The sequence below is a fragment of the Cydia fagiglandana genome, chromosome 25 (genome assembly GCF_963556715.1).
Source record: "Cydia fagiglandana chromosome 25, ilCydFagi1.1, whole genome shotgun sequence".
In the NCBI taxonomy this organism is placed as follows: Eukaryota; Metazoa; Arthropoda; class Insecta; order Lepidoptera; family Tortricidae; genus Cydia; species Cydia fagiglandana.
Genome location: NC_085956.1, coordinates 11,381,001 through 11,400,880, shown reverse-complemented (window position 1 = coordinate 11,400,880; position 19,880 = coordinate 11,381,001). Strand labels below are relative to the sequence as shown.

At 38.3% G+C, this 19,880-nt stretch overlaps 2 protein-coding genes across 2 annotated transcripts in view; both read left to right on the top strand.

Moving 5' to 3' along the window:
- Positions 1 to 19,880, top strand: part of LOC134677185 (small ribosomal subunit protein eS21) — a 96,953-nt gene that overhangs the window by 16,028 nt on the left and 61,045 nt on the right. The gene's annotated exons all lie outside the window — the stretch shown is intronic.
- LOC134676868 (cilia- and flagella-associated protein 410) overlaps positions 2,782 to 19,880 on the top strand; it is a 72,035-nt gene continuing 54,936 nt past the window's right edge. The window contains exon 1 of the mRNA XM_063535251.1: positions 2,782 to 3,019. Coding sequence (XP_063391321.1) covers positions 2,940 to 3,019 — 80 coding nt within the window. The 5' untranslated portion in view covers positions 2,782 to 2,939. The remainder of the gene's footprint in view (positions 3,020 to 19,880) is intronic.

Below are 19,880 nucleotides of genomic sequence, written 5' to 3'. Positions count from 1 at the left end.
ATATGTGTGCTCTTTTAGGGATGTGAAAAGTCGATTTTAATCATGTTATATATCGATAAACGCTACACAGCGGAACGAAATAGCGATTAATTGAAGCTTCAATATCTTCGTTAAACATAAACATTATTGAAATGCTAATGGATAATGAATATATTATAATATAATAATATAATTCAATTATTGCGGAACACCTATTTTAGGAGGTATTTATGTATTTTAATTAAATATCTGAACTTTCCCTTGGTTCCCTGCTGGGGCGTGATTATAAAATTGTGATCTGATAACCACAATAAAGAATAAAAGCGTTTTTGGTCATTTTAGGTATCGTTAAGCCTTTGAAGTAAAATTAAAATTGCAAGAAATGTCGATAGTTTATCGATATGACTTTATCGACATGGCTACAGCAACGTGGGCCTCATTGTTAATCGTACACTAAACAAAAGTGGCAACAGTGACAGCTCGCTGAGACTACGTCTATATATATATTATGTCTATGGCCTGTTCACTTCCTAAGAAAGTTATGTCCCCAAATAATTGCGCATGTGTGCGCCTTAAGCTTCTATGTGTGCGTTGGCCTCCGGGAAAAAGTTGCGAGTAATAAAAATAAAAACATTTTTCTACAGCAACATTGCTCCCAACTCTGATTTAAATTATCACGAATTTTATACAATATTAATCATAAAACGGGACTTAAAACGCTTAAAACTTAATTACATGCGATTAAGTTTTATAATGAATATTTGCTTCCAACTGTCTTTATCAATGTTCATAAAATATATGGAGGGTAGGTACGTCTACCCACCATAATAAAAAATATATTTGTCAATGACTCTGTCCAACTGCTGTGGTTAAAGTTCATAACGAAAATTTTATTTATTAACTCTTTAAATAATACATACAACGTGTACCGCTACGTACCATTTAAGACTGTAAGTCTGTACCTACATGGATTACAGCAATGCACATAGAAAATGTGCTAAATGCGGAGCAACGGCTGTTGAAGCAGCCAGAGTGAAATTTACAACTTTAGTGGGTTCAGAAGGAACCGAGTCATAACGCATCTGGAAAGCGTATTAATTAACCGTGAAGAAATGTATGAATGCAAGTTGGAAATCTGTGTAAAATGCCGTGTGTAAAGTGTAGTGTATCTGTGTGTAAAGTGTAATAGGTAGGCATGCCTAATGTTATTTGTATAAAAGGTACTGAAAACTTTGTGAATGCGCTTTATTAATGTCTATTTTTTTATTAAGTTGCCAGTTGCCAGTTTTCAGCGTATATTTTTATATGTAAATCATTTTTTAATAAATAATATATATAATGTTATAAACATAAACATGCCTTTTATTTAAATCAATTGATAATACCACAAACAAGGGGTAATATTTGCATCTTGCATATATTTCGTGATATGAAGATAACAAATATGTTTATCAACAGAATTACTACCTACCAATACCCGCCAGGCTAAACCGGTTGTCAACTTTAGTTCCATTGGTACACAAAGACGGCGCCACTAGTATAAACGTATAAACGGTTGGGGACATTTTTTTGTATGGAGTTACCGTTCTTCTCCTAGTGAGTATTATATTCTTTGGTCGTGTCATCGTTTTATCAGCCTAGTTAAAGGTTTAAAATACCCCTCAGCGAGTGACGGATGGATGACCGTCGACCGTCACGACCAAAGAGTAAAGTAAGTATAATAGGTAAAGAGAGCCCTCTTGAAGCATTTTATGGAAACTCATTTGAAAGCGCCATCTCTGATTCTCCCCCGAAACTAAGTATGTATGTGTGCGTGTACAACTACATATGCATCCATACGTGTACTTTCGTCCCACATAGTATTAGGTCTACTTGGTCGGTTTAAAAGTCCATTTTTTGATTGGTTTCTTGTAACAAATAACTGTAATTGTTTACAAGAAGTCAAACAAAAATTGTACTTGTAAACCGCCCAAGTAGACCTAATATTATGTAGAAAAGGTTTTAAAGAGTGGAATGAATATAACAGAAACATAATAGTAAGTAATAGTAAAGTATTTTATTGCCTTCAATTTGGTATATACAGATAGTACCTATTAATAGCAGGAATCTACCGCTTGCAGCTTCTGACTCTATATCCATTGTCTAAGCAGGTACCTCCATAATATGCGCTCCAGTTCCTCCCACGACGAGTCTTTAGCGGAATCAAGACGCACGATTTTTTGCAGAATGTCATAGAACATGTTTGTCGTGACCAAAATTAAAATTGCACTATTATAGTTTCGAACTTATACACAGGTCCTTTTCATCGCTATTTGCAGTGAGCGCTAACGATGGAATTTTTCATTTTTCGTTCGAGAATATCTAAACCTCCCGGCATTTTCTTGAGCACTATTAAAAATTTTAAACCTCCAGGTGTTGTAATATTGGGAGGCTAATTTCCCTATTTTCGTATTTAATGCTTGCTCCATTTTTACTCGGTTACACTTTAACATAAAATTAATAGAGAATAATTATCTTATATAATTTGTTTACGACATTTATTTTGGTCTGACAAGTAAACAACAGTTGCTAAGTAACCAACATTATAAATAAAGAAAGGTCTTGACAAACTAGGTATGTAACCTTCTCAATGTTGTATTCATGCCTTAAAATTGTATCAATTTTATAGTGACACATCTAATGACGTAGTTTGCATAATCGGAAGTCTGCTTTACGCAATTTTTCTTTCTTTCTAAATTGACGCCATCATCCGCCATCTTTACTGACGTTAACTATGTTCCGAGTGTCCCCCCCCTGGTCACGACCGTGCATTGTATTGTTTTCAGTTTTTATTCGCACTCGCTACGAAGTTGCCGTGACCCGGAGCGCCATGCCGCACCTCGCGCCGATCTAAACGAAGCCTCGTGTTTTCTATTAAGTTTGTTGTTATACTCTGAAGCAGTGAAGTGCTGCGAGCGACCATGGCTCGCTTGACGGAGGAGATGGTGATAGCGCGTTCCAAACAGTCGGATTTGTCGTCTATAAAGAAGTTGAACTGCTGGTGAGTGTTATTTAGGTATTATTAAGGGCACGGCGTGGATAATTGTCGTTCCGGTCGCCGAGCATTTGCATTGTAGCGCGGTTGTCGTGAGAGCTCTGTTCTTGAACCTGGGTTTGCGCGATTTCTACAAGGTGTACAACCAGCTGTTTTGTTGCAGTGCGTTACAGCTGACACAACGTCAGTAAGCGTACAATGTGTATGTATTGTAAGGTGAAATTTACTTTAAAAAATGTTTTAAACAGGTTTGTATGTATTGGTAGATTCTAATTGGAATCTTAATAGAATGATGTAGTAAGGTGATTCACTTGTTTACTCCAGAGACGTTTCCATTCACGGAGTAAGGTCATTTAGGTTTGTGTTAATTTTAGATTGTTATCAAATTAAATTATCAGTTTCACTATAAATATGTTGAAGTAGAATAGAATCACATATATCTCCTTCATTCAATATTTATGTTGTTTACACATGAAAATCGGAAGTTATACTTTGTCTACGCAAGCTTAGTAATAGCCTTTATTTCATGCATTTTTGTTTTTACACTTTCATTGTTTTTACAATTTAATATTTTTCTTTGCTTGTCACGTGTGCGGCCAAACAAAAAGGTCTATGCAAGCTTATAAGAAGATTAATAGTTAGTTACTAGGGAATGCAAATCTGTTATTTTTTGTATGGAAATAACCGCGGTTTCGGTTAAAAACTGATTATTTCCATACAAAAAATAACCGATTTGCATTCCCTAATAGTTACCAATTGATTATATTATATGTATAGGGCTAGAACATTTTAACTTTTGGTTGCCTAATATATAAAATTTACCCTTTTATTATTTTACAATGGTCCACAATTTTGTATGAGGTGAGTTTACTTATGACCTTATTCTTTGTATGATGAAGCAATGAAACAGGTTTACAAACAAAATTCAGATTTTCCATATTAAGGTGAGGTGAGGTAACTTCAAAAGTGGAGTAATTTTGAAAATCACTATCTGCCAATCCAGAAATACTTTATACTTTGACAACACCATACTATTTGCAACACTTACCAAGGGGCTGTCCATAAATTACGTCATCGATTTTTGAGGATTTTTGACCCCCCCCCCCCTATAATCATCCAAAAATCATGCTTCAAATGACCCCATTTCCTATTACTCCATGCTACCGTCATCCGATGTCCAGACCCCCCCCCCCTTAATTTGAAATGACGTAATTTATGAATAGCCCCCAAGGCATCTTACTGTTGCCAAAGTAGAAAGTGCTTGTAGTTATTAATTTGCAATTTTCATAATTATCCGTATATTTGAAATTACCCCAATGCACCTTACAGACAGAGAGTTAAATAAACACCTACTGCAATGAACACCCTAAGGGCCACTTGCACCCTTCACTAACCCGGGGTTAACCGGTTAAATCATGGAGTTACCATGGTTACCAGTACAATTTGACACTGGGTTAACGGTTTAACCGAATAACTCCAGGTTAGTGGAATGGTGCAAGTGGGCCTAAGGGCTGATTTAGACGGCGCGCGGATTCGCATGCGATTTTAGTTACATTGCGGACTGGTGGTTACGTCCAATTCAACCGACCGATCAAAAACCGCAATGTAATGAAACTCGCATGCGAGTTGTCGCATCGTCTAAATAGGGCTTAAGAATCGAAAGCTTCCATTCTACCACACAATTACACACAATAACTAATTAGTGCCTATAAAATTGTATGTTAAAAAATACCTCATACAAGCACTTGGAATTATTAATTTGAGATTTGTATGAATTATATAAGATTTAAAATTGCTTAAGTCAGATTCATTCAGAAGAACACTGCAAAATAAATAATGCTCTTTTGAAAATAACTTTTATGTCTCTTCGAAATAAGGCCTATTAGCTTGTGGCAAACTGGCAAATCCTTTAGATAATGTAGTTGGGTGTTTTAGTGAAGTAATGCACAGATGAATAATGTGTGGATCTTAAATATTTATTGTGTAACACTTTCACTTCTTGATCAGGGTGTAGTCTGTGAGCTGCACACAATTTTACTGCCTCATCAGTTGACAAAACGATTATGATGTCAGAGATTAGATTAACCACCTACCTTGTTGTACAGTCAGCTGTAATAGTGTTTTAGACATTGCATCCCTATGGCCGAGTATAAGATTGTGCTAAGTAAGATCAATGCTGGTGTCTGATGTATTCTGATATTGTCATGGCTCCTCTACACGATGGGCCAGCGTCGGCCACTCCAAAGGACGCAGCCTTGCTGTAGAATGAGATAGCAATATCACTTGCTCCCTCTAACGCATAAATGCGTCCCTTGGAATGGCCGGCGTTGGCCTATCATGTAGAGGAGAAATTACACCTTTCTGTCCATCATTCATTAGCCATTGAACTGGCCATTAGGTTCAAGTGCAATACAATTTATACAATCCAGAGAAAAACAAACTAAACAATGGTAGTGGTAGAAAAAACCTGCCTTAAGCCTGTCATTTGCACTTTCAATGTGTGTAAGAAAGTCTAAATGAATAAACAATCCTAAAATGAATAATAGTTATTTGTTTTACAAGGGGTCAAAGTTGTTGTTTAACCGCTCGTGCTAATATTGATACCTGAGCAAGCGAAAGATTCCAAAATTGAACCACGAGCGTAGCGAGTGGTTCGAAAATGGAATCTTGAGCGTTGCGAGGGTTTCAAAACACGGGGGTTAAACAAAATTTACCCCCGAGTGAAACACAAAATTTTTCACCACACCAAACCAAGGCAAATATTAAATCTAAAATATCAAACTACATCAAACCAAATCAAATCCAAATGAATGTTATTAAATATTTATCACCCAAAAACATAATTTAAAAGTCAATTCTACCAGCAAACATAAGAAAACAACTCAAAATTTGCATTTGATTACTTTGCCTCACATGTGAATAAAACGCAACTTTGCTATCAGTTTTTGAAGTGTAAAGTAAGCCTTTCCGAGCTGGTGTACTGAAAATAAAATTTAACTATCCATAACAAACAAGTTAGTTAAATTCACATTAGTGTCTCGTAGTTCTGCCTAAGTGGAAATTTATTAGTTTGCTTAAGATGCTTGAGATGAAGTGGACAGTTGTTGCATAATGGTTACATGGCCGATGGCCGTATACAATCTCGTAACATGTGCGATATTATATATGATTGAAAACTTTTTTTTTTTTTTTATCTGCGTATTTAGAATTGAATTGATTGAAAACTTGATTCATAAAAACAATTCACAGCTTTAAATTTTAGCTTTTTTAGGTTTTCATTTATTGATTCTTGTTTTGTTAATAAGTGTCATCTCTGTTTTTATCAAATATACTCAGGCCAACACCTAGGGCCCTAGGGAGCGTTCAAGTATTACGTAACGCAATTTTTGGACATTTTTGACCCCCCCTCCCCTCCATGTAACGCGCCGTAACGTTTTTCTGTACCGCTACGCCGCTGTAATGCTAAAAAAAACCGGGCAAGGAGTGTGTACTGTTTCTTCCGAAAATCGTTTTTTCCATATTGATATTTTTGCTATTCGCAATTTTTACCATTTTACTTTTTCTCGATCGCATCCTTTCCCGAGAGCATTTCTAACCATTCGCATATTTTCCCATTAATTTTATTTTCCAGTAGCTTATTTTCCTAATATGTTTTCTAACCATTCGCATAATTTGGATATGTATTCTTATTATAATATACGAGAGACTAACTAAAAAATAACTTCTTTTTGTAAATCAATATCGTACAATATAATTAGTCGGTTCTGGCTGACTGTTTTGCTCGCAGTTCACCTAACACACTCCTCCTCGCTTCGCTCGTCGTCGCACCTATCTATTCCGTGATTGTAAACAAATAAAATAAAGTGGGAAATTGTGCGAATGGTTAGAAAACCTATTCGAAAATTAAGCTATTGGAAAATTCAAATAATGGGAAAATATGCGAATGGTTAAATATGATTTCGGAAAAGGATGCGATCGAGAAAAAGTAAAATGGTAAAAATTGCGAATGGCAAAAATATAAATATGGAAAAAACGATTTTCGGAAGAGACAGTACACACTCCACCCATCCAAGTACTGACCACTCCCGACGTTGCTTAACTTTGGTCAAATATCATGCTCGTGAAGTTGACCACCCCATACCGTTTGCCCGCAAATGGCATAGCTATATCGTTTGTTCATCGTTAGTTCACGTTTGTTCAGCAGGTAAAATCGTAAGGACCCGATTCTAACATCATTTTTTTTAAAAAACAAAAGGGGGTGGCTGTCTTCACGCTAACCACCCCAAACCACTTTTTGTAATTTTTTTTGGTCTAGATAGCAAGATATTCGTTAGTTCACGTTTGTTCAGGCATTAAAATCGTTAGGACCCGATTCCTTCATTCTTTTTTATTTTTTTAAAGTGGGGTGGCTGTCTTCACGCTAGCCACCCCACCCCGAAATCAGCCAAACTAACCATGTGAAGTCACCGAGCGACGTTAGTTCACGTTTGTTCAGGCATTAAAATCGTTAGGATCTCATTAGATTTGCCATAAAAAAATAAAATCAAAAAATTCATATATATGGGCCAGCGGAGTCAAGTAATGTGGCCTAGCAAGCAATCGACGCGGATGCTAACGATTCTTTAGCTTGAATAAACTTATATAGACGATATTTAAACGATTAATGACAGTGCCTTGCGGGCGTTCAAAAGATAATAAGAGATATCCGTAGTTTTATATTTTTTTATAATATGGGGGTGGCTGTCTTCACGCTAACCACCCCAAACCACTTTTAGTACAAAAATTTGGTCTAGTTAGCAAGATATTCGTTAGTTCACGTTTGTTCAGGCATTAAAATCGTTAGGACCCGATTCCTTAATTTTTTTTAATTTTTTCAAAGTGGGGTGGCTGTCTTCACGCTAGCCACCACACCCCGAAACCAGCCAAACTAACCATGTGAAGTCATCGAGCGACGTTAGTTCACGTTTGTTCAGGCATTTAAATCGTTAGGATCTCATTAGATTTGCTATAAAAAAATAAAATCCAAAAATTCATATATATGGGCCAGCCGAGGCAAGTAATGTGCCTAAGTCGACGGCTGAAAAAAATAGTCAGGATCGGGTCCTTACAATGCCACTTGCAGGACAACGTCAGCTGACCATGCTGATTCAAGATAGATAGGTCATTTGCGGGCGATCGATACAGATTTACCGGCAAAAAATAAAACTTGAAAATCTGAATTACTCAAATTATGATACTAAGTCGCAGGCTGAAAAAAATACTCAGAAGCGGGTCCTTACGACGCCACTTGCAGGACAATGTCAGCTGACCATGCTGATTCAAGGTAGATAGGTCATTTGCGGGCGATCGAAACAGATTTACCGAAAAAAAAAAAACTTGAAAATCAGAATTACTCAACTTATGCTCCTAAGTCGACGGCTGAAAAAAATAGTCAGGATCGGGTCCTTACGATGCCACTGGCAGGACAACGTCAGCTGACCATGCTGATTCAAGATAGATAGGCCAGGTGCGGGCGATCGAAACAGATTTACCGGAAAAAATAAAACTTGAAAATCTGAATTACTCAAATTATGCTCCCAAGTCGACGGCTGAAAAAAATACTCAGAATCGGGTCCTTACGATGCCACTTGTAGAACAATGTCAGCTGACCATGCTGATTCTAGATAAATAGGTCATTTGCGGACGATCGAAACAGATTAACCAGAAAAAAATAAAACTTGAAAATCTGAATTAGTCAAATTATGCTTTTAAATCTCAGGCTGAAAAAAATACTCAGAATCGGGTCCTTACGATGCCACTTGCAGGACAATGTCAGCTGACCATGCTGATTCAAGATAGATAGGTCATTTGCGTGCGTACGAAACAGATTTACCGGAAAAAAATAAAACTTGAAAATCTGAATTACTCAACTTATGCTCCTAAGTCGACGGCTGGAAAAAATAGTCAGGATCGGGTCCTTACGATGCCACTTGCAGGAAAACGTCAGCTTACCATGCTGATTCAAGATAGATAGGTAGGTCATTTGCGGGCGATCGAAACAGATTTACCGGAAAAAAATAAAACTTGAAATCTAACATCATTTTTTTTTTAAACAAAAGGGGGTGGCTGTCTTCACGCTAGCCACCCCAAACCACTTTTTGTATTTTTTTTTGGTCTAGATACCAAGATATTCGTTAGTTCACGTTTATTCAGGCATTAAAATCGTTAGGACCCGATTCCTTCATTTTTTTTAATTTTTTTAAAGTGGGGTGGCTGTCTTCACGCTAGCCACCCCACCCCGAAATCAGCCAAACTAACCATGTGAAGTCATCGAGCGACGTTAGTTCACGTTAGTTCAGGCATTAAAATCGTTAGGATCTCATTAGATTTGCCATAAAAAAATAAAATCGAAAAATTCATATATATGGGCCAGCGGAGTCAAGCAATGTGGCCTAGCATGCAATCGACGCGGATACTAACGATTCTTTAGCATGAATAAACTTATATAGACGATATTTAAGCGATAAATTACAGTGCCTTGCGGGCGTTCAAAAGATAATAAGAGATATCCGTAGTTTTATATTTCTTTAATACTATGGGGTTGGCTGTCTTCACGCTAGCCACCTCAAATCACTTTTATTATAATTTTTGGTCTAGATAGCAAGATATTCCTTAGTTCACGTTTGTTCAGGTATTTAAATCGTTGGGACCCGATTCCCTAATTTTTTTTTTTTTTTGAAAGTGGGGTGGCTGTCTTCACGCTAGCCACCCCACCCCGAAATCAGCCATACTAACCATGTGAAGTCATCGAGCGACGTTAGTTCACGTTTGTTCAGGCATTAAAATCGTTAGGATCTCATTAGATTTGCCATAAAAAAATAAAATCTAAATTTCATATATACGGGCCAGCCGAGGCAAGTAATGTGCCTAAGTCGACGGCTGAAAAAAATACTCAGAATCGGGTCCTTACGATGCCACTTGCAGGACAACCTCAGCAGACCATACTGATCCAAGATAGATAGGTCATTTGCGGGCGATCAAAACAGCTTTGCCGGAAAAAATTAAAACTTGAAAATCTGAATAACTCGACTTACGCTCCTAAGTCGACGGCTGAAAAAAATATTCAGAATCGGGTCCTTACGATGCTACTTTCAGGACACCGTCAGAAGACTATACTGATTCAAGATAGATTAGTCATTTGCGGGCGTTCGAAACAGATTAACCAGAAAAAAATAAAACTTGAAAATCTGTATAACTCAACTTACGCTCCTAAGTCGCAGGCTGAAAAAAATACTCAGAATCGGGTCCTTACGATGCCACTTGCAGGACAACGTCAACAGACTATACTGATTCAAGATAGATAGGTCATTTGCGGGCGATCAAAACAGCTTTGCCGGAAAAAAATAAAACTTGAAAATCTGAATAACTCGACTTACGCTTCTAAGTCGACGGCTGAAAAAAATACTTAGAATCGGGTCCATACGATGCCACTTGCAGGACAACGTTAACAGACTATACTAATTCAAGATATATAGGTCATTTGCGGGCGATCAAAACAGCTTTGCCGGAAAAAAATAAAACTTGAAAATCTGAATTAGTCAAATTATGCTTTTAAATCTCAGGCTGAAAAAATACTCAGAATCGGGTCCTTACGATGCCACTTGCAGAACAATGTCAGCTGACCATGCTGATTCAAGATAGATAGGCCATTTACGGGCAATCGAAACAGATTTACCGGAAAAAAATAAACTTGAAAATCTGAATTACTCAACTTATGCTCCCAAGTCGACGGCTGAAAAAAATACTCAGAATCGGGTCCTTACGATGCCACTTGCAGGACAACGTCAGCTGACCATCCTGATTCAAGATAGATAGGTCATTTGCGGGCGATCGAAACAGATTTACCGGAAAAAAATAAAACTTGAAAATCTGAATTACTCAAATTATGATACTAAGTCGCAGGCTGAAAAAAATACTCAGAATCGGGTCCTTACGATGCCACTTGCAGGACAACCTCAGCAGACCATACTGATTCAAGATATATAGGTCACTTGCGGGCGTTCGAAACAGAATAACCGGAAAAAAATAAAACTTGAAAATATGAATTAGTCAAATTATGCTTTTAAATCGCAGGCTGAAAAAAAAAATCAGAATCGGGTCCATACGATGCCACTGGCAGGACGACGTCAGCAGACCATACTGATGCAAGATAGATAGGTCATTTGCGGGCAATCGAAACAGATTTACCGGAAAAAAATAAAACTTGAAAATCTGAATTACTCAAATTATGATACTATGTCGCAGGCTGAAAAAAATACTCAGAATCGGGTCCTAACGATGCCACTTGCAGGACGAAGTCAGCAGACCATACTGATGCAAGATAGATAGGTCATTTGCGGGCGATCGAAACAGATTTGCCGGAAAAAATTAAAATTTGAAAATCTGAATGACTGAAATTATGCTCCTCAGTCGACGACTAACAAAAATACTCAGAATCAGCATGGTAAAAGCTGAAGCAAAAGCTGTTTCGATCGCCCGCAAATGACCTATCTATCTTGAATCAGCATGGTCAGCTGACATTGTCCTGCAAGTGGCATCGTAAGGACCCGATTCTGAGTATTTTTTTCAGCCTGAGATTTAAAAGCATAATTTGAGTAATTCAGATTTTCAAGTTTTATTTTTTTCCGGTTAATCTGTTTCGATCGCCCGCAAATGACCTATTTATCTTGAATCAGTATGGTCTGCTGACGTCGTCCTGCAAGTGGCATCGTAAGGACCCGATTCTGAGTATTTTTTTCAGCCTGCGACTTAGTATCATAATTTGAGTAATTCAGATTTTCAAGTTTTATTTTTTTCGGTAAATCTGTTTCGATCGCCCGCAAATGACCTATCTTGGATCAGTATGGTCTGCTGAGGTTGTCCTGCAAGTGGCATCGTAAGGACCCGATTCTGAGTATTTTTTTCAGCCTGAGATTTAAAAGCATAATTTGACTAATTCAGATTTTCAAGTTTTATTTTTTTCTGGTTAATCTGTTTCGATCGCCCGCAAATGACCTATCTATCTTGAATCAGCATGGTCAGGTGACATTGTTCTGCAAGTGGCATCGTATGGACCCGATTCTGAGTATTGTTTTCAGCCGTCGACTTAGGAGCATAAGTTGAGTAATTCAGATTTTAAAGTTTTATTTTTTTCCGGTAAATCTGTTTCGATCGCCCGCAAATGACCTATCTATCTTGACTCAGCATGGTCAGCTGACGTTTTCCTGCAAGTGGCATTGTAAGGACCCGATTCTAAGTATTTTTTTCAGCCTGCGATTTAAAAGCATAATTTGACTAATTCAGATTTTCAAGTTTTATTTTTTCCGGTTAATCTGTTTCGATCGCCCGCAAATGACCTATCTATCTTGAATCAGTATAGTCTGTTGATGTTGTCCTGCAAGTGGCCTCGTAAGGACCCGATTCTGAGTATTTTTTCCAGCCTGCGACTTAGTAGCGTAAGTTAAGTAATTCAGATTTTCAAGTTTTAATTTTTTCCGGCAAAGCTGTTTTGAACGCCCGCAAATGACCTATCTATCTTGAATCAGTATAGTCTGCTGACGTTGTTCTGCAAGTGGCATCGTAAGGACCCGATTCTGAAAATTTTTTTCAGCCGTCGACTTAGGAGCGTAAGTTGAGTTATACAGATTTTCAAGTTTTATTTTTTTCTGGTTAATCTGTTTCGAAAGCCCGCAAATGACCAATCTATCTTGAATCAGTATAGTCTTCTGACGTTGTCCTGAAAAGGGCATCGTAAGGACCCGATTCTGACTATTTTTTTCAGCCGTCGACTTAGGAGCATAAGTTGAGTAATTCAGATTTTCAAGTTTTATTTTTTTCCGGTTAATCTGTTTCGATCGCCCGCAAATGACCTATCTATCTTGAATCATCATGGTCAGCTGACATTGTCTTTCAAGTGGCATCGTAAGGACCCGATTCTGAGTATTTTTTCCGCCTGCGATTTAAAAGCATAATTTGACTAATTCAGATTTTCAAGTTTTATTTTTTTCTGGGTAATCTGTTTCGATCGCCCGCAAATGACTTATCTATCTAGAATCAGCATGGTCAGCTGACATTGTTCTGCACGTGGCATCGTAAGGACCCGATTCTGAGTATTTTATTCAGCCGTCGACATGGGAGCATAATTTGAGTAATTCAGATTTTCAAGTTTAATTTTTTTCCGGCAAAGCTGTTTTGATCGCCCGCAAATGACCTATCTATCTTGAATCAGTGTAGTCTGTTGATGTTGTCCTGCAAGTGGCATCGTAAGGACCCGATTCTGAGTATTTTTTTCAGCCGTCGACTTAGAAGCGTAAGTCGAGTTATTCAGATTTTCAAGTTTTAATTTTTTCCGGCAAAGCTGTTTTGATCGCCCGCAAATGACCTATCTATCTTGAATCAGTATAGTCTGTTGACGTTGTCCTGCAAGTGGCATCGTAAGGACCCGATTCTGAGTATTTTTTTCAGCCGTCGACTTAGGAGCGTAAGTCGAGTTATTCAGATTTTCAAGTTTTAATTTTTTCCGGCAAAGCTGTTTTGATCGCCCGCAAATGACCTATCTATCTTGGATCAGTATGGTCTGCTGAGGTTGTCCTGCAAGTGGCATCGTAAGGACCCGATTCTGAGTATTTTTTTCAGCCGTCGACTTAGGCACATTACTTGCCTCGGCTGGCCCGTATATATGAAATTTAGATTTTATTTTTTTATGGCAAATCTAATGAGATCCTAACGATTTTAATGCCTGAACAAACGTGAACTAACGTCGCTCGATGACTTCACATGGTTAGTATGGCTGATTTCGGGGTGGGGTGGCTAGCGTGAAGACAGCCACCCCACTTTGAAAAAATAAAAAAAATGAAGGAATCGGGTCCTAACGATTTAAATACCTGAACAAACGTGAACTAAGGAAAATCTTGCTATCTAGACCAAAAAATAATAATAAAAGTGATTTGAGGTGGCTAGCGTGAAGACAGCCACCCCCATAGTATTAAAAAAATATAAAACTACGGATATCTCTTATTATCTTTTGAACGCCCGCAAGGCACTGTAATTTATCGCTTAAATATCGTCTATATAAGTTTATTCATGCTAAAGAATCGTTAGTATCCGCGTCGATTGCTTGCTAGGCCACATTACTTGACTCCGCTGGCCCATATATATGAATTTTTCGATTTAATTTTTTTATGGCAAATCTAATGAGATCCTAACGATTTTAATGCCTGAACAAACGTGAACTAACGTCGCTCGATGACTTCACATGGTTAGTTTGGCTGATTTCGGGGTGGGGTGGCTAGCGTGAAGACAGCCACCCCACTTTAAAAAAAAAAAAATGAAGGAATCGGGTCCTAACGATTTTAATGCCTGAACAAAGGTGAACTAACGAATATCTTGCTATCTAGACCAAAAAAAAATGCAAAAAGTTGTTTGGAGTGGCTAGCGTGAAGACAGCCACCCCCTTTTGTTTTTTAAAAAAAATTATGTTAGATTTCAAGTTTTATTTTTTTCCGGTAAATCTGTTTCGATCGCCCGCAAATGACCTACCTATCTATCTTGAATCAGCATGGTAAGCTGACGTTTTCCTGCAAGTGGCATCGTAAGGACCTGATCCTGACTATTTTTTCCAGCCGTCGACTTAGGAGCATAAGTTGAGTAATTCAGATTTTCAAGTTTTATTTTTTTCCGGTAAATCTGTTTCGTACGCCCGCAAATGACCTATCTATCTTGAATCAGCATGGCCAGCTGACATTGTCTTGCAAGTGGCATCGTAAGGATCCGATCCTGACTATTTTTTTCAGCCGTCGACTTAGGAGCATAAGTTGAGTAATTCAGATTTTCAAGTTTAATTTTTTTCTGGTTAATCTGTTTCGATCGCCTGCAAATGGTCTATCTATCTTGAATCAGCATGGCCAGCTGACATTGTCCTGCAAGTGGCATCGTAAAAATCCGATCCTGACTATTTTTTTCAGCCGTCGACTTAGGTGCATAAGTTGAGTAATTCAGATTTTCAAGTTTAATTTTTTTCTGGTTAATCTGTTTCGATTGCCCGCAAATGACCTATTATCTATCTTGAATCAGCATGGTCAGCTGACATTGTCCTGCAAGTGGCATCGTAAGGACCCGATTCTGACTATTTTTTTCAGCCTGAGATTTAAAAGCATAATTTGAGTCATTCAGATTTTTAAGTTTTAATTTTTTCCGGCAAATCTGTTTCGATCGCCCGCAAATGACCTATCTATCTTGAATCAACATGGTCAGCTGACATTGTCCTGTAAGTGGCATCGTAAGGACCCGATTCTGAGTATTTTTTTCAGCCTGCGACTTAGTATCATAATTTGAGTAATTCAGATTTTCAAGTTTTATTTTTTTCCGGTAAATCTGTTTCGATCGCCCGCAAATGACCTATCTATCTTGAATCAGGATGGTCAGCTGACGTTGTCCTGCAAGTGGCATCGTAAGGACCCGATTCTGAGTATTTTTTTCAGCCGTCGACTTGGGAGCATAAGTTGAGTAATTCAGATTTTCAAGTTTATTTTTTTCCGGTAAATCTGTTTCGATTGCCCGTAAATGGCCTATCTATCTTGAATCAGCATGGTCAGCTGACATTGTTCTGCAAGTGGCATCGTAAGGACCCGATTCTGACTATTTTTTTCAGCCTGAGATTTAAAAGCATAATTTGAGTCATTCAGATTTTTAAGTTTTAATTTTTTCCGGCAAATCTGTTTCGATCGCCTGCAAATGACCTATCTATCTTGAATCAACATGGTCAGCTGACATTGTCCTGTAAGTGGCATCGTAAGGACCCGATTCTGAGTATTTTTTTCAGCCGTCGACTTGGGAGCATAATTTGAGTAATTCAGATTTTCAAGTTTTTTTTTTCCGGTAAATCTGTTTCGATCGCCCGCAAATGACCTATCTATCTTGAATCAGCATGGTCAGCTGATATTTTCCTGCAAGTGGCATGGTAAGGACCCGATTCTGAGTATTTTTTTCAGCCTGCGATTTAAAAGCATAATTTGACTAATTCATATTTTCAAGTTTTATTTTTTTCCGGTTATTCTGTTTCGAACGCCCGCAAGTGACCTATATATCTTGAATCAGTATGGTCTGCTGACGTTGTCCTGCAAGTGGCATCGTAAGGACCCGATTCTGAGTATTTTTTTCAGCCTGCGATTTAAAAGCATAATTTGACTAATTCACATTTTCAAGTTTTATTTTTTTCTGGTTAATCTGTTTCGATCGCCCGCAAATGACCTATTTATCTAGAATCAGCATGGTCAGCTGACATTGTTCTGCAAGTGGCATCGTAAGGACCCGATTCTGAGTATTTTTTTCAGCCGTCGACTTGGGAGCATAATTTGAGTAATTCAGATTTTCAAGTTTTATTTTTTTCCGGTAAATCTGTTTCGATCGCCCGCACCTGGCCTATCTATCTTGAATCAGCATGGTCAGCTGACGTTGTCCTGCCAGTGGCATCGTAAGGACCCGATCCTGACTATTTTTTTCAGCCGTCGACTTAGGAGCATAAGTTGAGTAATTCTGATTTTCAAGTTTTTTTTTTTTCGGTAAATCTGTTTCGATCGCCCGCAAATGACCTATCTACCTTGAATCAGCATGGTCAGCTGACATTGTCCTGCAAGTGGCGTCGTAAGGACCCGCTTCTGAGTATTTTTTTCAGCCTGCGACTTAGTATCATAATTTGAGTAATTCAGATTTTCAAGTTTTATTTTTTGCCGGTAACTCTGTATCGATCGCCCGCAAATGACCTATCTATCTTGAATCAGCATGGTCAGCTGACGTTGTCCTGCAAGTGGCATTGTAAGGACCCGATCCTGACTATTTTTTTCAGCCGTCGACTTAGGCACATTACTTGCCTCGGCTGGCCCATATATATGAATTTTTGGATTTTATTTTTTTATAGCAAATCTAATGAGATCCTAACGATTTAAATGCCTGAACAAACGTGAACTAACGTCGCTCGATGACTTCACATGGTTAGTTTGGCTGGTTTCGGGGTGTGGTGGCTAGCGTGAAGACAGCCACCCCACTTTGAAAAATTAAAATAAATTAAGGAATCGGGTCCTAACGATTTTAATGCCTGAACAAACGTGAACTAACGAATATCTTGCTAACTAGACCAAATTTTTGTACTAAAAGTGGTTTGGGGTGGTTAGCGTGAAGACAGCCACCCCCATATTATAATAAAATATAAAACTACGGATATCTCTTATTATCTTTTGAACGCCCGCAAGGCACTGTCATTAATCGTTTAAATATCGTCTATATAAGTTTATTCAAGCTAAAGAATCGTTAGCATCCGCGTCGATTGCTTGCTAGGCCACATTACTTGACTCCGCTGGCCCATATATATGAATTTTTCGATTTTATTTTTTTATGGCAAATCTAATGAGATCCTAACGATTTTAATGCCTGAACAAACGTGAACTAACGTCGCTCGGTGACTTCACATGGTTAGTTTGGCTGATTTCGGGGTGGGGTGGCTAGCGTGAAGACAGCCACCCCACTTTAAAAAAATAAAAAAAAATGAAGGAATCGGGTCCTAACGATTTTAATGCCTGAACAAACGTGAACTAACGAATATCTTGCTATCTAGACCAAAAAAAATTACAAAAAGTGGTTTGGGGTGGCTAGCGTGAAGACAGCCACCCCCTTTTGTTTTTTAAAAAAAATGATGTTAGAATCGGGTCCTTACGATTTTACCTGCTGAACAAACGTGAACTAACGATGAACAAACGATATAGCTATGCCATTTGCGGGCAAACGATATGGGGTGGTCAACTTCACGAGCATTCAAATATCACGTTTGTTGTATGGGAGCCCCATTTAAATTTTTATTTTATTCTGTTTTTAGTATTTGTTGTTATAGCGGCAACAGAAATACGTCATCTGTGAAAATTTCAACTGTCAAGCTATCACGGTTCGTGAGATACAGCCTGGTGACAGACGGACGGACGGACGGACGGACGGACAGCGAAGTCTTAGTTATAGGGTCCCGTTTTACCCTTTGGGTACGGAACCCTAAAAAACGAACTATAAGGAAAATCATAATTACACAGTACTAAAATTGGAGTAGAAGAGAAAGATGCCCGCAGTTTGCGAACTTCGGTGTTCGCGGTAGGCCCCCTGATGGCCCTGATAGGTTTGTTATGGCTCCTCTACACGATGGGTCAACGCCGGCCACTCAAGGGACGCATTTATGCGTTAGAGGGAGCAAGTGATATTGCTATCTCATTCTACGGCATGGCTGCGTCCCTTGGAGTGGCCGGCGTTGGCCCATCGTGTAGAGGAGCCATTAGTGGTGCATTCCCACGCGGTGAGCTAATGCTCTGAAGTTTATGATCCATAACCGGAAGTGAGACGAACATACATCCTTCAATAACTCAAGGTCACGTCACTGGCAATATATAAACACGAAGAATAATTGAAGTTTATTAATCTGAACAAGCGGTTATTTACGAAATTCCAGAGCAATTACTAGATCCATAGTGCTGCGTAATAATGAAGTATCTTGTCCATTGTTTAAATATTTCAATAATCTAGTGAAAGTTAGATTCCGTCAACTATCAATAGCCCTACACCTTGGCGGCTCTGCGTGCGTCCCATTAGTCCCATGACACGGGCTATAGGGCTAACTCTCGGTGTAGCCCTTAAGTACATATTACAACATTTTCGAAAGGGCCTATTCTCGGACGAGGCAGCATATTTTCCATTTTCCTTTATTTCTAAGGTTTATTTGTACATAGGTCGTCAGATCTTATCCCAACCCAACATGGTGTCTCCGCGGAATACTGTGTCCCCAGCCTAATTGAATAGTCCCAACCGTGACTCACTTCGTGTGAACACTTAATAACTTGCTCCTAACGAAGTGAACTCGGCCGTGATGCAAAACCGTTCCACAACAAGATTTAAACCTAAACAAACTAAACTGAAATAGTCCAATCTTGTTCCAACATTGTGTCCCCACAGAATACTGTGTCCCCAACCTTATTGTACAGTCACAGCCGTGACTCAGTCTCGTGACTTCGCAGCCCGCTCCTAACAAGGCGAGTGGGCATATGCATCGCCAGTCATGTTGCAATACAACTGCACTGCAGCGGTGCAAGGCCGATGCACACCTAATTTGCAAATTTGACCTATAGTTCGTTTTTTAAGCATTAGAAAGAACTTGCAAGAAGGTAAGCGATCTTGACACGTCTTTTAATTGAAAAACTCGTTTTAAAAATCAGTAACTATTACTTATGAAAGCAGAAGAATATAAATGATCGTATTAGATTCATAATCGTTACATATTTGCCGTAACTCATTATTAAAATGTGTTTTTCAATTAAAAGACACATCAAGATTGTTTACTCTATTTCTAATGCTAAAAAACAAGAACTATAAACAACTACGAGGGTTGCACTGAAAATGTCGGGAATAGAGAAAACTGTCGCATCTAGACAGTCAATCTTTATTTTAATGCATACTTAAACTCAAACTGACCACGCATATAAATTTTCTTTTGAAAGTAATCATTCTGTAATGCACACGGCTCATAATCCCAAAGTCCTTTTTGTATGGCGATTTTGGGGCCTTAGTGGTTTTGTATGAAATTCGTAAAGTAGCCAACGGAATTGAAGTTTTTTTTACATATATCTATATATAAAAGATTTTTTTACTGTTGTCATATGAATATTTAGGAATGTCGAAATCTGCCGATATGCAACTTTTTTGGCAGTCTTTTTAATTAACAACACAAATGCGATTTTAAATTTTGACGTCGCTTTGGAATGACATGCTTCTTTAAGATCACCCATGGGATAAAATGAAAGCGACTTTCATATATAATTTTAAC